The 20787-nt window shown below is 44.7% G+C and overlaps 1 protein-coding gene across 3 annotated transcripts in view; it reads right to left on the minus strand.

The window, feature by feature from the left end:
- Positions 1 to 20787, minus strand: part of lnpk (lunapark, ER junction formation factor) — a 158596-nt gene that overhangs the window by 32082 nt on the left and 105727 nt on the right. For all 3 annotated transcript variants that reach the window (XM_072476687.1, XM_072476679.1, XM_072476698.1), the window contains exons 9-11: positions 6755 to 6973; positions 4050 to 4155; positions 3754 to 3824 (exon numbers count right to left, since the gene is read on the minus strand). In XM_072476687.1, coding sequence (XP_072332788.1) covers positions 3754 to 3824; positions 4050 to 4155; positions 6755 to 6973 — 396 coding nt within the window. The remainder of the gene's footprint in view (positions 1 to 3753; positions 3825 to 4049; positions 4156 to 6754; positions 6974 to 20787) is intronic.

The raw sequence follows: 20787 nt of genomic DNA on the forward strand, positions 1-20787 counted from the left end.
TATGGATTTAACAGTTACTCCTGGGTATCATGTTTTGTTATGCTCTTGACGTAGCATAAGTGCTTCCTTGATGCACAAAGGAAGGTTCAGACATGGAGATAGCTTTAACATGTTTATTAAACTATTAACAATTCTCCTACTTGGATTCAACTCTACTGTTAATCCTTCTATAGCTACTCAGACTGACGAACCAGTCTGCTACAATCCACGTAGTGAGTGTGATGTTCAATCAACCCTGTGTCTGTACTCACTGAGTGTCTCCACTGGAAAGAGAGTGAGCATGTGTGCTGTGTCCTTTTATATGGGTTGGTGTAATGCCCTCCTGTGGTAGTGTCACCTGTGTATCGTGACTGCCCATTGGTCGTGTCCTATCTTACTGGCTGATTGAGTCCTTTACAATCAGCATGTAATTGGTTAAGTACGTACACTGAATTGGTACATTTGTCCTTATAATTTTTTTAAAAATTACGATCAAGCGAGGAGTCGGGATAAAGGGAGAGTCCTTGCACTGTTCCTCACCTGGTATAACACTATGGGAGCAATTCGCCGACCCCATTGCGTCCGGCACTGATCCAGGTGCAACAGGTCAATCACGCAAGAGCCCAAATCGAGCTCCGTGCCAGGCTGATCGTAAGTCATCCGACTCGCTCTGCTGCCGTGATCTGGATGTTGCCCTCGCTGGGAGCGATCCAGATCTGCATATTTAAATTAGCCTAATGGCTCATTTAAATACCCGGACACCAGATTCACCCGGCGCCTGGGACTCAACAGCCGTGTGTGCGAGACCTCGTCAGGGCACCACTTAGTATAGGTCCACACAAACATAGACCAGGCTTAATGGCACCTTCCTAAAGCTATCTAAGCTTTATCTTGCATTAATCAGGACAGCTCACAAGAAATTACCAACAGTAACCGGGGAAACAATTATTTTTCCTACAAAAGAGCCCGCTGATCAGTTGGCAAATGGACTCCAATTGGTGGAGATTTTGCCATAGTGAATGCAGCAGTCAACTGTTCTGAACTACTCAGAAATGTCAGCTTCGGTTATGAAACTGTAGTATACTGGGTCATTTGCTGGTTGTGTAAATTCTGGTTAACAGTAGCCTTCTTGCACAGGATAACTGGATCCCCATTCTGGCATTTGGCTAGTTCAGGGAAATGTTATCAGGGATCTTATAAATGTGGTGATGAAAGGAATAACATGGAATTCCTAATAAGTAGGTACCTCAACAATGTCAGTCTACAGCACTTAGCAAATGGAAAGGCTAGGCATTATTGGAGCAGTGGGAATGTCACTGAACTAGTAATCTGGATGCTGAAGCTGATGTTTAGGGGACGCAGGTTCAAATCTCATGGAATTAAAGGCTAGTCTCAATAATGGTGACCATGACACTGTAAAAACCCACCTGATGCACTGTATAGAAGGAAATCTGCCATTTTTACCAGTCTGGCCTACATGTGACCCACCAGCAATGTGGTTTGACTGTTAACTGCCCTCTGAAAAGGTCCAGTAAGCCACTCAGTTCAAGGGAAATTAAGGATGGATGACAAATACAGGTGACACACCATGAAAAAATAAAATAAAATGCCATCTGGGAATGGCACTACAAACAGAAGCTGAAAGGTGATGGAAGGTGTCACCAACAATGCGGTTTGGGTTTCGCCACAATCACTTCAGATTTCACAACAGCCTCGGTCCAAACATGGTCAAAAGAGCTAAATGCCAGAACAGGGTGATGGAGATTGTACTTGATGTCAAGGCAACAGCGTGTGGCATCAAGGGGTTCTAGAAAAGTTGAAGTCACTGGGAAAAGGTATTACAGTGGCTAGTCATACGTGGCAACAAAAGAAGATGGCTGTGGTTGGTAGATGTCATTTATCTTAGCCCCAGGACATGACTAACATTTCTCAGCCCAATCATTTTCAGCTATTTCATCAATGACATTTCCTCTAACATAAGATCAGAAAAAGGGGTGATCACTGATGGTTGCAGAGTTTTGCAGTCCCTCAGATAATTAAGCAGTCCATGTGTGCATACAGCAAGTCCTGGATGATATTCAGGCATTGGTAAATAAATGACAAGTAACATTTGTGCCAGATAATGACCATTTCCAACAAGGAAGAGTCTAAACACCAGTGACCAGAAACTTAACTAGACCCGCACATAAATACTGTGGCTACAAGAGGCTGGAAATTCTGTGGTGACTAACTCACCTTATGACTCCCCAAAGCCTTTCTGCCATCTACAAGGCACAAATCAGGAGTGTTGTGAAATACTCTCCACCAGGCTGAACAAATGCAGTTTCAACACTCTCAAGAAGTTTGGCATCATTCAGAACAATGCAGTCCTCTTGATTGGCAGCCCAGCCACCACCTTAAACATTCACGCTGTCCACTGCCATTGCACAGTGGCTGCAGAGTACAAAATGTGCTACAGCAACCTGCCAAGGTTTCCTTTGACAACATTTTCCAAGCCTGTGACCTCCAATGCCTTGAAGGAAAAGGGTGTCAGGCAAATGTGAACACTTCTATTTGCAAGTTCCCCTTCAAGCCACACACTATTCTGATTTGGATAAATGTCACCATCCCTTCAGTGTCACTGGGTCAACATTTGCCACACATGTTGTGACGATTCAAGCTTCAGCTACTCAAATTCCAGCTTCTCCAGGGTCATTAAAGTTGGGCAATAAAAGCTGACCTTACCAGCAAAATCCATATCCCATGAACAAATTTAAAAAGGTTGAAGAATAGTAATTGTAGATACAATGTGAAAATTGACCGAGAGTGATCATAGCTTTCATAAGTCACAAGGAAAGTTTTTGATGTTACTTGTCTGGAAAAGTTGTTTACAGTGGATCAGGAGACATACAAAGAAGAATGCCGCCAGACGTTGTAATGGAATGAACAGGCGTAACATCAGAGACCGTTACTGTGCTGGGAATGGAAAATACATTAGAGGGCAAACACAAATGTAAGATAATCATAAAAAAAATTAAAGAAGCAGATAGAAAGATGGTCTTTACACAGAGGGTGGTTAGAATGTGGAATTTTCTACCAATAGCATTTGATGAGGTACGGCTCATAAATTATTCCAAAAGGAAATTAGATAATGGTTTGGAAAACGAGAGCATAGCTACAGTAAGCTGGAGAATGAGGTCAGAATAGGTAGCTCATGGAGAAAAACAAACATTGGCACAGATTTCAACAGGCCAAATGATATGCTGTGACAGTCTAAAGCATCCACTGATCACCAAGTACAAAATGAGGGCAAGGCAATCAAAAGCATAACTTCCTTTCTCCCTTCCCCCAAAACTAGAATCAAAGGGCAGCACGGTGGCGCCGTGGTTAGCACAGCTGTCTCATGGCACCGAGGTCCCAGGTTCGATCCCGGGTCTGGATCACTGCCCGTGTGGAGTTTCACCCCCACAACCCAAAGATGTGCAGGGTAGGTGAATTGGCCACGCTAAATTGCCCCTTAATTGGAAAAAATGAATTGGTTACTCTAAATTTATTTTTTTTTTTAAACTAGAATCAAGTTGTCAGAGGCTGGTTCAATTTTACCCACAAAAGGCATTAAGATGCACAACTAACTGAATATATTTAAAAAAGTTAGGAACAAAATCAATACAAAAACAGTTTATACATTCAACTTTTCATCTCAACCAAAGTACTCACTTTACAAGGTCAACTCTATATCCCCTAATTTGCACATTATTCTCCATATAATTTTCAGTTCAATATAATCATTCTTACCGACATATTCAAATTCTTCTTTCAAGGCCATTCCATTATGGGAAAAGCACTGCTGACAAATAAGTGCATATCTGTGAAGATTAAAAGTAAAGTATGAGCATTAAAAAGCCGCAATTAATTAACTCCTCAGACGGTCAAGAATAATTTCAGGATGTTCAGTGACCCTGAGCAGAATTTATTCACATCATCCTAAAATAAATCAAGTCATCGCTAGATATTGCAATACTACTTTTTGTACTAATATATCACCCGACCAATTCCACACAAAACCTCAAATAATTTTGTTTTAACTTGACCTGTTCTGTGGGCCATCACCAACTAAATATTCAATAATTCGATCAACAGCTCCTCGATCCCGAGGGAGAATTGGTCTTGCTAGGGGTGGACCAGGAGGATGAAGGCCTGTTGGTCAAAAAAACAAAAGTTAAATGTTGGGTGGAAGCTATTGTTCAAAGACAAATGTTCAATCTATTAAATTACATTGCAAAGTGTTCCAAATATATCAACACTAAGCACTAATGAACATATTTAACTAAAACATGAAATTTAGTTAATTTGATGCAAGTAAACAAGTTAAGTCTTTTTAAAATCCATCTATATGACGAACTAGAGGTAGGTAGCTGCGCCAACATGTACAGACGACTGCTAGAGGAGGCAAGAGCACCGTTGCACATGACACGGGAAAAGTGGGAGGAAGAGCTAGGTATAGAGATCGGGCGAACTCCACCTCCTCATGTGCAGGGCTGAGCCTAACGCAACTAAAGGTATTGCACAGTGCGCATTTGACCAGAACACATGTGAGTGGGTTCTTCTCGGAGGTGGAGGACAAATGTGAACAGTGCCAGGGAGGCCACACCCACATGTTCAGGTCTTGTCCAGACTTGTCGGGTACTGGACCGCCTTTTTCGAGGTCATGTCCAAAGTTGTGAGAGTGGAGCCATGCCCACTAGTGGCCAAGTGGTGGTCAACGGGGTATCGGAACAGCCAGAGCTCTTTATGGGGAGGGGGGCAGATGCCCTAGCCTTTGCCCTTGATCGCCTGCCGGAGACTCCTGCTCAGCTGGAGATCAGCAGCGTCACCCAAGGCTGCAAACTGGCTGTCTGACTTAGCAGAATTCCTCAAATTGGAGAAGATAAAATTTACCATCAGAGGATTGGAGGAAGGCTTCCCCAATACTTGGAAGCAATTTACCAACTTTTTCGAGAACCTGTTTGTGACCAGCAACCAATAACAGAGGGGTGGGAGAAACAGACAAAGGATGAAGAGAGGGCGCGGGGGGGGGACAATAGGAGAAGGAGCAGCACGGTAGCATTGTGGATAGCACAATTGCTTCACAGCTCCAGGGTCCCAGGTTTGATTCCGGCTTGGGTCACTGTCTGTGTGGAGTCTGCACATCCTCCCAGTGTGTGCGTGGGTTTCCTCCGGGTGCTCCAGTTTCCTCCCACAATCCAAAGATGTGCGGGTTAGGTGGATTGGCCATGCTAAATTGCACATAGTGTCCAAAATTGCCCTTACTGTTGGGTGGAGTTACTGGGTTAGGGTGGAGGTGTGGACTTTGGGTGGGGTGCTCTTTCTAAGAACCGGTGCAGACTCGATGGGCCGAATGGCCTCCTTCTGCACTGTAAATTCTATGAAAGACACTACCCAGAGTACAGGGGAAGCAGGGCAGAGCAACCAAACGGTACCGAAGGTTAAGAGAGCCCATGGGTGCGGCCACGGCAACAACAACAGGGTAGACTGGGTGGCCGCAAACATGACCCTGGTATGTTTTAATACCATGGGTCATATGTAAATAGTCAAACAGTACGGTTATGGTAACCGATTACTGGGATCCAATGTTATCAGGCCTCGTAACTGTATATATGTTTCTTATGTATTCATATCTGGTTACTGTTTTCCCTTTTGTGGTTTTATTTTTCTGCTTGTATTTTTTATTCTTTTGCCTTTTTGCAATGTCGTCACAATCAAATGCAAATACAATAAAATATTTTTCAAGAAAATCCATCTATATCCTTGTGTAATTTTAGCCCTTCAGATATGTGTATTCAACCATAATTTTCTTAATTCCCTGCATTTTACCAATGCAGAAAGCACTCAGTAATTCTATAAATTACCTTTTACTAAAACTAATTGTTGACTGGATATTTAAGCTACAACATAAACTTGCTACGTTTATCCAAACTTTGAAGAGTATTTGTTCTCTTAAAATTCAGAAAGTTGCATCATAAAAACCACAGTCACCTGGTATAGTCATCAACATTTTTTCAACCTAACTTCCAAGTTATTACATTCAGGGGGCTGCACGATCCTACAGTGCACAAATACAAACAAACTTACTGCTGCTTTGAACTTTTGCCAGAAGGAAGCACAGAATTAATAACTTACGGACTTCCAATCCTCCTGAAACAGGCGTTACTTTTTCTGCTGCTGCTCAGGCCAACAGTAATTAATATAATTAAACATCAAGAGTAATTATTGCAAGATGACTGGTCATTTTTACAAAACTTGGCAAGCTCTCAGATACCTGCTGGTTATTAATTTACTACCATATGGAAGCCCTGTGGTTCAACATTTTTTGTATTTAATTGATTTTTGGTCTGTTGAATGATGTAGAAAACATGAGAGAAAAGTACAAAATGCTGTTGGTGAATTTGATAAGTGAAATAGTAACAGCTTACAACATGCTTAAACAGAACAGTTCAAATTTTTGTATGAGCTCAGAAAGCTAAAGATGCTTAATGCTTTGCTGACAAAGTTTTATTGCCATTTATACAGTAGTGCTGTAATATTTTAATAAGCTTAGTTAGGGACCTTTAGAGATATGAGATGCCAGCTGTGAATGACTAATGGCTAATTAAATATGGAAGTTTCATTTATCGGCTCACTGATTCTGAAAATGTAGAAAATAAAATGTCTTTCATTTACAAAGAAAATTATCTATTTTATTGATAATTTGGGATAGTATTAAAAGTCACGTTTAAAGTAAAATGCTTTTTTTTACCCATTCCAGGCATAGAGGTAGCTGGAGGCATCGTCCGCCTCGCAAGTACAGGTGTGTGTGAAACGGACTGAAAAGTCTTTTCGGGCGGTCCACCAGGAGCTGAGGTGCTAAGTTGTGGAACAGGTGTGGCAGTCTGCAGAGCTTGTGGATTTCCCTGTTTGAGGTCCTGTGGGGTGGATGGAACTTGACCTCTCTGAGTTGATGTCCTCTGGCGAAGTTCTAGAGAGAGAAAACACCAAATTACTCTGAACTGCACTGTGTAATCAATGCATCTATCATCAGAGCAGCTACGGTTTATTTGAAGAAACTAATTCACAAAACTTCTGGTTTGTTTAGTTTTATCACCAGCAATCAATCAACTTATTTTTACTCAACATAAATGCTGCCATTCAAAACTTGTCGCTTCTGTATTCCTTTTGGATTGTTTTTACATTTCGACCCATTAAATGTATGTTTTCCAGTTTAATAATTATTTCTCAATTACAAAAGCAATTCAATAAAGCAGTAATGATTAACTGGTTTTTTTTTTTTTAAACAATCTTAAATAATTAATGTGAAGTTACAAAATCTTAATTCCTTCAGTCGGTTCTCCCCTTCAGAACAGCTTCTTCCAGAGAGCTGATCACCATAGTTTTGGATGGGAATCCACTGCTGATATGAATCTAAAGCAATAGCTGCATTGTTTTACAAAATAAATTTTATTCAAAACCTCTATTCTAAATCAAAGGTTAATTCATTTACTAGCTATCTTATTGAATCAATTTAGTGCAATTCACAGCTAATGACAATAAGTAGTTACATGAATATCAAGATTGGGTGACTAAAAATATATTTAAATATTCTTAACTCATTAATTTCCTGTGCCATTGCTAAATAAGGGCATAAATTGGGAAGTAAATCAAACATAATTGAAGACCGAGCACTGTTCAGGAGTAAAACTGGAAACTACAAAGAAAGGTGATTATAAACTTTTGTATTTTTTAAAGATAGTTTAACTATGTTAGACAACAGTACTCAAACCTTTAGTAAAAGCAAGATTTTAATTTGCCTCACAAATGCAGTCCAGGTCACGTTGACTGATTCGTGAATTGGATGATGCTTTCCCAGAAAATCTTGGAGTGAGTTTGGAACAGAATGATCATTGCAAATTATGGAGAGGTTGAGAGGCAAAGATTTGTGTCTTGGGAATTTTAGAGTTTAGCACCTATGCAACCAAAGTGTAAATGGTGGGGTGAAGGAAGTAGGATGTATAAGAGGGAGGGATGCACAGGAGGCTAGATTGAAGGAATGCAAAATTCTCAGAGGGTTGCAAGTCTGAGAGAGGTCAGAAAGATGTGGAGGAGAAAGGGATATAGGACGGATTTGCACAAGAGTATGTAGATGTTACAATTAAGGTTTTCCCCTTTTGGTGTACTATAGTTTCAGTCATTCCATTCCATGAAATATTGGTCCATTGTGATCACCTGAGCAACTAAAGCAGCTGCTGAGAACGCTGATAATTTATCCTACCAATTGAAGAACATCGAGATAAATACAGTATAAAAAAATTAAAATGTTTACGAATTGTTTATTTAAAAAACACTGTGATCATGGTTGTATTGTCCCATCTGTTTGGAGCCAATAAATTCTCACATCAAATGGGCTGTTTTGGGCCATAATGCCATTGGAATGCATTGTGTGAAGTAAAGTAAATTCACACCCCTCAATACAAGCCACCTGATAGGCCTTCTGGTACCCGTTTTCAAACCAAAGCCTGCAAAAACATTATGAGACCTGCCAGTGGACAATAAAAGTGAAGCAAATTTTATAACACAAGACAGAGGAAGAAACAGTACAAGAGAAATAGTTTAATTCTAATTCAAGTAGTGTGAGCAAATACGTGAGGGACTATTGTTCTGTCGACAAACAGGGGTGCATTATAGTGACACCACTTTTCACAAGAATGGAGATGATTGGTTAATTTCCCAGTATGTCACACCTGGGAAGCCCACACCGTCAGAAGCAATTAGGATTGATTGTCCACAGATGAATTGTAATATGAAACTACTTTCCATTCACTGCGTTTTGCTGAAGAAATCACTCTGCTTTTATAGGAAAAGTTACTGCAGTTTTGGTCAGTTTCACTTGCTGCTGCTCATCCAGATTGTTTTCGAACAGATTTTAAATATACTTTGTTTGTTTTGCTGTTTGTTGAGTATTTGCTGTCAATACACTGTTCCCTCCAAATCCTGCCATAAGAAAAGTCCCATCTCCAATTCTTTCACTGGCATAATGGTGTCACAGTGTAGACACAAAAAGATGTTGACCCCTGCCACTGAATTTTCAGCTTGTTACAATTCTAAGGTTTCGAAGATTGTGATGTTTTGAGACTGCGACTATAAGGTAAAATTAAGGGGATCATGTGACCTGTTTTGAAGCCTGACTGTTAGCAAGTCTCAGTAGTTTTGATTGTTAAGCGATTAAACGATTGATTTGCCTCAAAAATAATTAATTGATTATAAGTCATGTTGGGACATTGAGGACACCAAGGGTATTATATAAATGAAAGTCTCTTTAGATCAATCAAGGTATCAATATGTTGAAAGTAGTTGTAAGTATGAAAGTAGTTGAAAATATGAAAGTATGAAATCAGTCAAATATTTTCTGGTATCCTTCAGTAGGTAATTTTATATTTGGGCCTTAGTTTTCCCCTGGACCAGCATTGGTTTAAGATAAAGGACTAGCATTGCTTTCTTAACTCCCAACATGAAAAAACAAGTCACCATCTGCCAACTGCTTGAGCAGAGGACAGGATATACATTTTACAGGGTACAATCAAGTTCAAATAATTACTCTAAGTTCAAGAGCCAAATTTTGGAACACTTTTCGACTATGACTCGTTTATATTCAATGTCATGAGTTAGTTTACAGCAACAGCAATTAACACTGCTTCTGACTAGTTTACAAACGGTTTTCAAAAAACACAATCGTTGATAGAAATTTTCCCTAGTAGTGACATTCTATATAGGTTGAAAGAATGGATTTTTAAAATGTAGTAAGTATTGCTGTAGCCAGATTTATACCGGTAAGGATGTGCAGCACATAATAATAATCTTTTATTGTCACAAGTAGGCATACCAAGTAAAATCAGGGTGGGAACAATAAGTCTAGAATTGGTGAAGCAGAGAAATCCCATAGGGATTTAGAACTGGAGAAAGTTTCAGAGAAACGGACGGGCAAGGTTAAGGAGGGATTTGGAGGGGGAAAAGGAGGGAAAAGGACTTAGTGCAAGTTCAGAGTTAAAGTTGAGCTCAATGTTATGAAGGATGGAAGATGGGAGGCTGGCCAAGAGAGTGTAGCCACTTAAAATGGCCAACTCCCGATTCAAAATGGCGAACGGCAAAGGCTGATGGGAAAGTCAGCCAACAAGACACAAACGAGCAGCTGCAGGTTGGCTGTGTATTTACCTCTGGAAAGGCCAGACACTATCGATACCAGCAACCACCAGCATAACAAAACAACAGCCACCTGCATACTAATGAGCAATCCCCGGGAACAATAAGCAACATTTAGACACATAAAGCAAAACCAGACTCTTCGGCGCCAGCAGGAGCCTACACAAAAGGAGGTGAACGAGCACCTCAAGACCGCCCATCGATCAGGGAACCGCTCCAGTATTGGAGAAAATCGAACCAAGCGATTGGGACAAAGTCCAATCACTTGGGACCAGGTACAGAGTCCGCCCCGAAAGGCGGGAAGCCCCTGGGGACTATAAGAATTGAGCCCCAAGTTCAAATCTCTCTCTTCACTCTTCAGCAGCTCCTCTTCAGCTATTCTTCCTGCCCGGGTCACCCAGCAACAACAAACCAACATTGACCGTGACCGGAGCAGTGAAGATCAAACCCGTAAGTCTTAATTCAATGCTCGCTACGAGATAGGCGCTCCTAGCTACCAATCTGTACCAACTTTGAATCCCGCAGGCTCAGAACCCGAACGAAAAGCCATTTGTTTCCCTGACCTGGTGGGCCAGTTCCAAGTTAAGTATAGGCCTGTTAGTTGTAGAAGTAGCTTAGACGTAGAATTTGTGCATGAGTAGCAATTACGGTGTATAATAAATGTGCTTTGATTTAAATCTTACTAATCGGTGTATTGGATTATTGATCATTACTCGGACTTGAACCTCGTGGTGGTATCATAAAGATACCTGGCGACTCAAGAGCAAAGGTAATAAAACAGAGCCATTGAACTAAGGCAAAGTTGGCAACATTATTTGGCGACATCCTGACGGGACCCGATCTAGAAGTGGAAAACCACTCCGGGAGAACCCAAGGATTTGAATTAGAGATCCAATTGGAAACAGAAAACCACAAGTGTTCAAGCAGTTCTGATCAATACTCATAATTCGGAAGTGTGTGTATGCATGCGTACCTAACAGGGCGATAAGGTAAAACTGATAAAAATTTTTGTTGCTACAAAACTGTCAGAAGTTTGTATATCGGAAAGTAGCGAAAGCCGTACCCGTATTTACAGCACCACCTTAATACCCCTGTCCCAAATTTGAAGAGCAGCATTCAGATTAAAGCCCCTGTCCCCAAATTTGAAGATCAGCATTCGGATAGGAAAGATGGCAATGCAGGCAATGCAGCGCCTAATGAACCCAGAGGAATTTGCGGTCGCAGCGACCAGCAGCAGTAGAGTGGGACAATGTCCCATCTGGGAGGAAGAGATCAGGAAATATCTCAAAGGGAAAGGATGGCCCCTTTGGAATGAATTCTGTGACAATGAGGAATCAGGCCCCGGGAGTATAGGACATACTTGGTGGGAGAACCCGAGCGAGATCCACAAAAAGAGCTTAGGGAAAGCTCGCAAGCCGATGGCAATCGTGTCCTGCTTGGCACAATTGCGAGGCACAGAGGTGGTCGTTAGGACGCTCCGGAAAGAAGTTGAGGGCATACATCGAATGAGTAAGGTTGATGTAAGCGAGGTAGAAAAGGAGAATTTAGAATTGAGAAGGAAATGGGCAGCAAAAGATGTAGAGGTGGAGGATGTTTGTAAGGAGCATCCAGGAGGGCTTCTTAAAACAATATGTAAACAGTCCAACTAGGGAAGGGGCGGTACTGGACCTGGTATTGGGGAATGAGCCCGGCCAGGTGGTAGATGTTTCAGTAGGGGAGCATTTCGGTAACAGTGACCACAATTCAGTAAGTTTTAAAGTACTGGTGGACAAGGATAAGAGTGGTCCGAGGATGAATGTGCTAAATTGGGGGAAGGCTAATTATAACAATATTAGGCGGGAACTGAAGAACATAGATTGGGGGCGGATGTTTGAGGGCAAATCAACATCTGACATGTGGGAGGCTTTCAAGTGTCAGTTGAAAGGAATACAGGACAGGCATGTTCCTGTGAGGAAGAAAGATAAATACGGCAATTTTCGGGAACCTTGGATGACGAGTGATATTGTAGGCCTCGTCAAAAAGAAAAAGGAGGCATTTGTCAGGGCTAAAAGGCTGGGAACAGACGAAGCCTGTGTGGCATATAAGGAAAGTAGGAAGGAACTTAAGCAAGGAGTCAGGAGGGCTAGAAGGGGTCATGAAAAGTCATTGGCAAATAGGGTTAAGGAAAATCCCAAGGCTTTTTACACTTACATAAAAAGCAAGAGGGTAGCCAGGGAAAGGGTTGGCCCACTGAAGGATAGGCAAGGGAATCTATGTGTGGAGCCAGAGGAAATGGGCGAGGTACTAAATGAATACTTTGCATCAGTATTCACCAAAGAGAAGGAATTGGTAGATGTTGAGTCTGGAGAAGGGGGTGTAGATAGCCTGGGTCACATTGTGATCCAAAAAGACGAGGTGTTGGATGTCTTAAAAAATATTAAGGTAGATAAGTCCCCAGGGCCGGATGGGATCTACCCCAGAATACTGAAGGAGGCTGGAGAGGAAATTGCTGAGGCCTTGACAGAAATCTTTGGATCCTCGCTGTCTTCAGGGGATGTCCCGGAGGACTGGAGAATAGCCAATGTTGTTCCTCTGTTTAAGAAGGGTGGCAGGGATAATCCCGGGAACTACAGGCCGGTGAGCCTTACTTCAGTGGTAGGGAAATTACTGGAGAGAATTCTTCGAGACAGGATCTACTCCCATTTGGAAGCAAATGGACGTATTAGTGAGAGGCAGCACGGTTTTGTGAAGGGGAGGTCGTGTCTCACTAACTTGATAGAGTTTTTCGAGGAGGTCACTAAGATGATTGATGCAGGTAGGGCAGTAGATGTTGTCTATATGGACTTCAGTAAGGCCTTTGACAAGGTCCCTCATGGTAGACTAGTACAAAAGGTGAAGTCACACGGGATCAGGGGTGAACTGGCAAGGTGGATACAGAACTGGCTAGGCCATAGAAGGCAGAGGGTAGCAATGGAGGGATGCTTTTCTAATTGGAGGGCTGTGACCAGTGGTGTTCCACAGGGATCAGTGCTGGGACCTTTGCTCTTTGTAGTATATATAAATGATTTGGAGGAAAATGTAACTGGTCTGATTAGTAAGTTTGCAGACGACACAAAGGTTGGTGGAATTGCGGATAGCGATGAGGACTGTCTGAGGATACAGCAGGATTTAGATTGTCTGGAGACTTGGGCGGAGAGATGGCAGATGGAGTTTAACCTGGACAAATGTGAGGTAATGCATTTTGGAAGGGCTAATGCAGGTAGGGAATATACAGTGAATGGTAGAACCCTCAAGAGTATTGAAAGTCAAAGAGATCTAGGAGTACAGGTCCACAGATCACTGAAAGGGGCTACACAGGTGGAGAAGGTAGTCAAGAAGGCATACGGCATGCTTGCCTTCATTGGCCGGGGCATTGAGTATAAGAATTGGCAAGTCATGTTGCAGCTGTATAGAACCTTAGTTAGGCCACACTTGGAGTATAGTGTTCAATTCTGGTCGCCACACTACCAGAAGGATGTGGAGGCTTTAGAGAGGGTGCAGAAGAGATTTACCAGAATGTTGCCTGGTATGGAGGGCATAAGCTATGAGGAGCGATTGAATAAACTCGGTTTGTTCTCACTGGAACGAAGGAGGTTGAGGGGAGACCTGATAGAGGTATACAAAATTATGAGGGGCATAGACAGAGTGGATAGTCAGAGGCTTTTCCCCAGGGTAGAGGGGTCAATTACTAGGGGGCATAGGTTTAAGGTGAGAGGGGCAAAGTTTAGAGTAGATGTACGAGGCAAGTTTTTTACGCAGAGGGTAGTGGGTGCCTGGAACTCACTACCGGAGGAGGTAGTGGAGGCAGGGACGATAGGGACATTTAAGGGGCATCTTGACAAATATATGAATAGGATGGGAATAGAAGGATACGGACCCAGGAAGTGTAGAAGATTGTAGTTTAGTCGGGCAGTATGGTCGGCACGGGCTTGGAGGGCCGAAGGGCCTGTTCCTGTGCTGTACATTTCTTTGTTCTTTGTTTTGATGCCAAAAGGGCACACCAGTCTTGTCTGGCGCACTTAAGCAGCTTCCAGTCTCAATACGAAAAGGCCTATCAGGACACGCAATGTGCAGTCCTGGTACGTGAAGAAACGGAAAAGCAGGTAGAGGCATTACAGAAACAGTGTAGTGACCTCAAGGCAGCAATGCTGCCACCACAGAACAAAGACAAAGCACGCTAGATCACGCAAAGTGCCGGAAGCAGATTGCAGAGCTGCAATCTCTGCTTTCAGTTCAGAAAGGTTTCCAGGAAACCTTTGGAGAAAAATTAGATCAGGAAGACGGCCCTGATTGGGAAGAATTGAACGAAACAGCGCAGAGATATGTTCAGGGAACATGTGCGCAGGGAAAGCCACAAAAGAGAAAAGCGCCCAAACCCCCCACAGAGCAGATAGTTCAAGCTCCAATGAACCCAATAACCACCCACCACACAGCCACATCAGACGATGCGGAATTTCTATACTCAACCCCCTTAACAGTGACCCAATTACGGGACGCGTGCGATAAGGTCACACCGTTCCTCCCCACCTCAGACCCCCACCATTTCTTTGCCACAATTAAGCATCAGGCGACCATGTACGGCCTGGATGAGCGAGAGCATGTAAAGCTCACTATTTTAAGTTTAGACCCTTCAGTATCAGCAGCCCTTCCCGACCCACAGAATGTAGGAGGAGGCACCCTTTCAGAAATGCATACCGCGATCCTGGATGCGATCGGGTATAACCGGGGTGACCCCGTAGATGGCCTCAACAAATGAAGGCAAAAGAAATCAGAGCACCCCACAGCGTTTGCTGGACGCCTGTGGATCCACTTTGCAGCAGTCTTTGGAGACTTAGACTGTGCCCATTTGTCCCCAGACAACATGGCCAAATGGACCCGCACCCTTATCTCCCATGCCACAGAAACAGGACAGAAAGCCTGCGCGGGTTATGATCCCTCAGAGGAGGCCCATAACGAGAAGTGGGTAGTGAAAAGATTGTCCCGAGCTTGGGAGCAATCTATACAAAGTAAACTCTCAGTTAAGAATACTGAGGAAAAGCAGGCCGGCGCAGATATGCAGGCAGTAAAAACACACCACAACCCCGCATGGGTGAATGAGGGAAAGAACAGCCCCCCACCCAAGTCACAGGAGTGTTACAACTGCGGACAGTTGGGACATTTCGCAAGGGAATGCAATGCACCTAAAAAGCCACAGAGAGTCCAGCAGACGGGCACTCTGCGTAAGAAAAAGACAGAGCCCATTCATAGCGTTAGCACCCGTTCAGATCAGACGGACTTGACCGGAACGGACTGACGGTGTACGGGCTCCCCCAGTTGGGTCGGCGATACCCTTTGGGATAGGTCCGGACGACCAGTAGTTGCAGTGAAAATTCAGGGACAGCCCATCGAATTTCTCTGGGACACAGGAGGGTCCCGCACCACAATAAATTCCTCCACCCTGTTTCAAAAAGACACGTGGCCCACTACAGCCACTATCACCCTCAGCGACTTTACAGGCCACTCACAGCAGGGACACATCACAGCCCCTGTACCCATTCAAATCGGTACCATCACCACCAAGCACCCCGTAGTTTTAGTTGACCTGCCCCACACAGCAGAATACATTCTGTGAATCGACTTCATGAATTCCCATAATCTTTCATTAGATCCAGTCAACCAGTGTGTCTGGAAGATGGCAAAATCCGCAAGAGCCCCCGGAACGCTCAACAGAGGAGAGTACGCGAACAAAATTAGCGCAGTAGGCAAATTTTGGTTCAACCCGACCACGCTTAGTACGGACAAGCAGGTTAGGGCAGTTCTGCAAAAGAACAGGGCAGCATTCGCGACCCACAAGCACGACTGTGGACGGATGACTGGCTCCGTACAAATAACAGGACCTGACCCTAGACCCCCAAAACAGTATGGATTTCCCCAAGAGGCAGAGGGAGAAATCTCCAAGGTAATAGAAAGCTTATTAGAGCAGGGCGTACTTAGATCAGTAGCCTCCACTAATAATGCCCCGATTTGGCCAGTGAGAAAGCCCGATGGATCATGGCAACTGACCATCGATTACCGGGAACTCAACAAAGTCACCCCCGCACAGCCCCCACAGTAGCAACAAGTCCCGAGACCATGCTCAAGCAGGCACTCAATTCCCGATTCTTTACGGTTTTGGACGTCAGTAATGGATTCTGGTCCATTCCATTGGCAAAGGCATGCCAGTACAAATTTGCCTTCACCTTTAAAGCACAGCAGTACACGTGGACATGCCTGCACAAGGCTTCCACAACTCCCCCTCCATTTTCCACCGACAGCTGGCAAATGGTTTAGCCAAATTCTCTCGCCCCGAATGTCTCGTTCAGTATGTAGACGACCTACTACTGCAGACAGACACCAAGGAAGAGCACATTGAGCTTCTGTCCGAACTCCTGGAACTCTTACACTCAATCGGTTGTAAAGTCAACCCCAAAAGGGCCCAGATTTTGGAAGAAAAGGGGATATATTTGGGAACAATTATCACACATGGTAAACGCAAGATCGAGCATAAAAGGATTGACTCGATTGCTAAATTGCCCCTTCCCCAGAACGTTTCAGCCCTCCGGTCGTTTTTAGGACTGGTTGGCTACTGCCGAAACCACATTAACGGTTTCGCCAGCAAGGCAGCGCCCCTCTCAGACCGCCTAAAGAAAGGAGCCCCCTGAGAATGGCTTCCGCAGCATACGGATGCTGTGGACTCTTTAAAACAGGCACTCATAGCAGCCCCCGCACTACAAGTTCCAGACCTGCTTTCCCCTGACGCAATAGAGGTAGCAACCACAGACCGCACCCTTTCGGCCGTGCTCCTCCAGGAACGGCACGACCAGTTAAGGCCCGTAGCTTACGCCTCCAGAATTTTAGATGCCGTGGAGCAGGGATTTTCAGCCTGTGAGAGGCACCTGCTCGCAGTATTTTGGGCAGTGCAGTATTTTTCTTATATTACCGGACTGAACCCCATTACAATTCTCACCGAACACACCCCCACCCAACCTTTACTGGACGGACGACTCAAGGATGGTACAGTAAGCCAGATTAGAGCAGCGAGATGGACCCTTGTCTTGCAGGGACGGGACATCACTGTTAAAAGGACAAAGAGGCACACCTTTTTAGCCGACAACGTACAGTACCCCAGAACCCCCTATGAATGTGAGATTCTCTCTCCACACCACGCCACAGGCCCATTTATTGCTAAATCACCCCCCAGAAAGATAGTTAGTTCAACCCAGAGCCCCGAGCACACGGACACGTGTGAGCCCATAAAGATCTATGTGGATGGATCTTCCACAGTCTTGGATGGGAAGCGGTATCTATGTCGAGGAAGTGCAGGGACGCGCCCTAGAGGAAATATCATTAAAACTGCCAGGCCACTTAGGCGTGCAGGCAGCAGAGCTCGCAGCCATCGCATATATAGTGGAGCACCCAGATTCCTTCCCCAGCCCAACAGACATATACTCGGACAGCCTCTATGTCTGCAACAGCCTCACGGAATTTCTGTCCTTGTGGAAAGCAAGAGGATTTGTTTCCGCAGAGGGGAAACCCCTCCCCTCAGCCCCATTGCTCCATCATATTTTAGAGAGAGCCCAGAACAGGACTTTTGGGATAGTCAAGGTTCGCAGTCACCATTATTCCTCCCCCCCTGGAAATGTAAAAGCCGACGCACTTGCTAAAGCAGGTTCCAGGCATGGACATTTTTGGACACCCCCCGAAAGCGCACCAGTGAATGCAGTTCAGGTCTCACAGACAAAGATCGAGGATCTAGTGGAGGCCCAGAAGCAGGACAGCAATCTCAGGGAGATTGTAAAAGGAAAATATCCAGCTCCCTATGAGAGGTTCAAAAATGCTCTGACCACACATGACGGTGTGGTGTTAAAAGACACCCTTTATGTGGTTCCTGAACAGGACAGGAATCAACCGATTTGTTTGTTCCATGACGGTCATGGACATCAGGGAATCGATCCCACTACAGCCCACCTCAAGCATCTTTGCTGGTGGCCGAATTTAAAGGGTGATGTAAATCACTACATCGAGAATTGTCTTATCTGCGCCCAGAATAATCCGGACAGATATGCCAAAAAGGCTGAGTTTAGCCACATCCGACCCGTTAATGGCCCCTGGATTAACCTCCAGATTGATTTTATAGGACCATTGCCCCTTTGCAGGAATGGCTATAAATATGGACTTGTGGTAATTGACACATTTATGAAATGGGTGGAAGCATTCCCAGCCCGCACAAACACGACAAAAACCACAGCCAAGATTTTGACCCACCACATCTTTACAAGATTGGGACTCCCCCGCAGCATTGAATCTGACCAAGGCTCCCATTTTACGGGACGCGTCATGCAGAACGTCCTCACGATATTTGGCATCACCCAAAAATTCCACATAGCATACCACCCACAGTCGAGTGGTATCGTGGAGCGCATGAATCGGACCCTAAAATCCATCCTCGGAAAAATGGTCCAGCAAAACAACACCACTTGGGACTCAGTCCTCCCTTTTGCGCTGATGTTTTTGCGTAATACAATTTCTACTTCCACAGGTTACACCCCACACACCCTCATGACCGGACGCCCCACGAAAGACACAGAATATTTATTAGGTTTAGACTTGACCAGCCCCGAAGTGACGGCCCTCACACACGAGAACGCAGTACAGCAATTAGTTGAAAATGTTAAAACGGCTCAGCTAGCAGCCGCAGTAAAATTGGGCACCAGAAAGAAACAGAGCAAGGCTTGTTTCGACAAGACAGTGCATGCGACAAGACAGTGCATGCGACTGAGTACAGTATAGGACAGCAAGTTATGCTCTCTGTATATAACCCCAGCACATTCCTGTCCCCAAAATACTCGGGTCCATACTCCATAAAGTAAGCCCTTCCGTATATAAAATAAAGTACCCCAACGGTAAGACTGCGTGGTTCCATATCAACCAGCTGAAAGCAAATGGAACACAGTCGAACCACGCACACCACGTCATGCTCGACGCAGCACACCACACCCCGCCCACAGCCAACGTAACCCTACCATCCCCCAACATGTCCAGCCCAGCCACGGACTCGACCTCGACTCCACCCCCGAAATAGACACTCCGCCCCAGAACGCCCACAGACTGCAGCAGCAAAGACAGCGACTGTGACTCGGACGATAGCCACAGCACGCCTCCCTACTATCCCGATGCAACAGGACCCACACCCAGCGATTCCGACTACGATCAGAGTGATCCCTTCATGATCACTTTCCTAAATGAACCCCACCACCGACCATCGACGACCCTGATTCCGTCCCCACACAACTAGACACTCACTATTGGCACCGAGATAACTCGTTCCAACTCGTCCACAACGACGAGAGCGACCTCACCTCACACCATGCAGCCCTTTCAGCCCTGATACACTTAAGAGTTTGGCACCCGGGAGAAGATGACGACCTTGGGTCTGACTCCGAAACCGAGAATCCCTTTGCGACCCTGTTTGCAACCGAGAACTGAGGTGTCCAGATGATGTATTAAAAGGAACCGCTTGGGAGAAGTGGTGTCCTTTCTGATGAAACCTGCAGCATGTTTTATGTTGTTTGTAGTGTTTTGTTAAATGTTGTATGTCAGACAGGAATTTTTTTTTTCACGGCCCCACGCCTTTTCGGCCGAAACCTCTGAGAACTTGTCCGCACGCTCATCAGCAGAAACCTCTGAGGACTTGCCTACAGAGACTCACTACTGCCAGACACTAGTTCAGCGGAACTAGCTTGTCTGCAGACCTTTTAAGGTACCAGACGCCCGTTCATAACTGCCCTTCTGGTTCGAAGGTAGAACCACTATGGCAGCCCCCCCACGATGGCTACATTTCTTGCCCGTTCTTGTCGGTTGCTCAGGCAGTGGAGAAACTGCTTGGGACCTGCCCTGCCTGGGAACCCCCCCCTCTCGTCAACTACGCTCGGGTAGGGGAGACACGGCATTGGTAGCCGTCCTACCCGAGGACTCCATCCAACTCTTACCCGTCGCGGCCCATACGCACCTCATTTTGGAAATTTTGTTCAAAAAGTTGTTTTGTTTCAGGTAACCCTTAGGTTGCCAACCACATGCTATTTACATCCTGAAACATTTGGATGGCAAATTGCGCAGTCTGCGAGACGGCTCGCAAATCATTATTTGGAAGTGTGTCTTGTCCTAAAATTCGGTTTTTGAAAAACAAAATGAGGGAGTCACACATAGTGACCAATTATAAAGGGAGTAATTGGCACTAAAGGACAGACAGACACTAGTTCAGCGGAACTAGCTTGTCTGCAGACCTTTTAAGGTACCAGACGCCCGTTCATAACTGCCCTTCTGGTTCGAAGGTAGAACCACTATGGCAGCCCCATGAGATGTTAAACAAAGATAGTAACAGACACTATGCTTGATCAGACAGAACTCCAGAAGCTCCAGGACCAGAGAAGAAAAGAAAAGAAGAAGCACCATGAGGACTTCCTTCACATGGATCAGCATCATACTAATGGACATTTGGTTGCGAGTGAACGCGAACCCCATGACTTCAAGCCCCCCAGCCATTAATGTTTCACTTCCCCACAG

The sequence above is a fragment of the Scyliorhinus torazame genome, chromosome 2 (genome assembly GCF_047496885.1).
Source record: "Scyliorhinus torazame isolate Kashiwa2021f chromosome 2, sScyTor2.1, whole genome shotgun sequence".
NCBI lineage: Eukaryota > Metazoa > Chordata > Chondrichthyes > Carcharhiniformes > Scyliorhinidae > Scyliorhinus > Scyliorhinus torazame.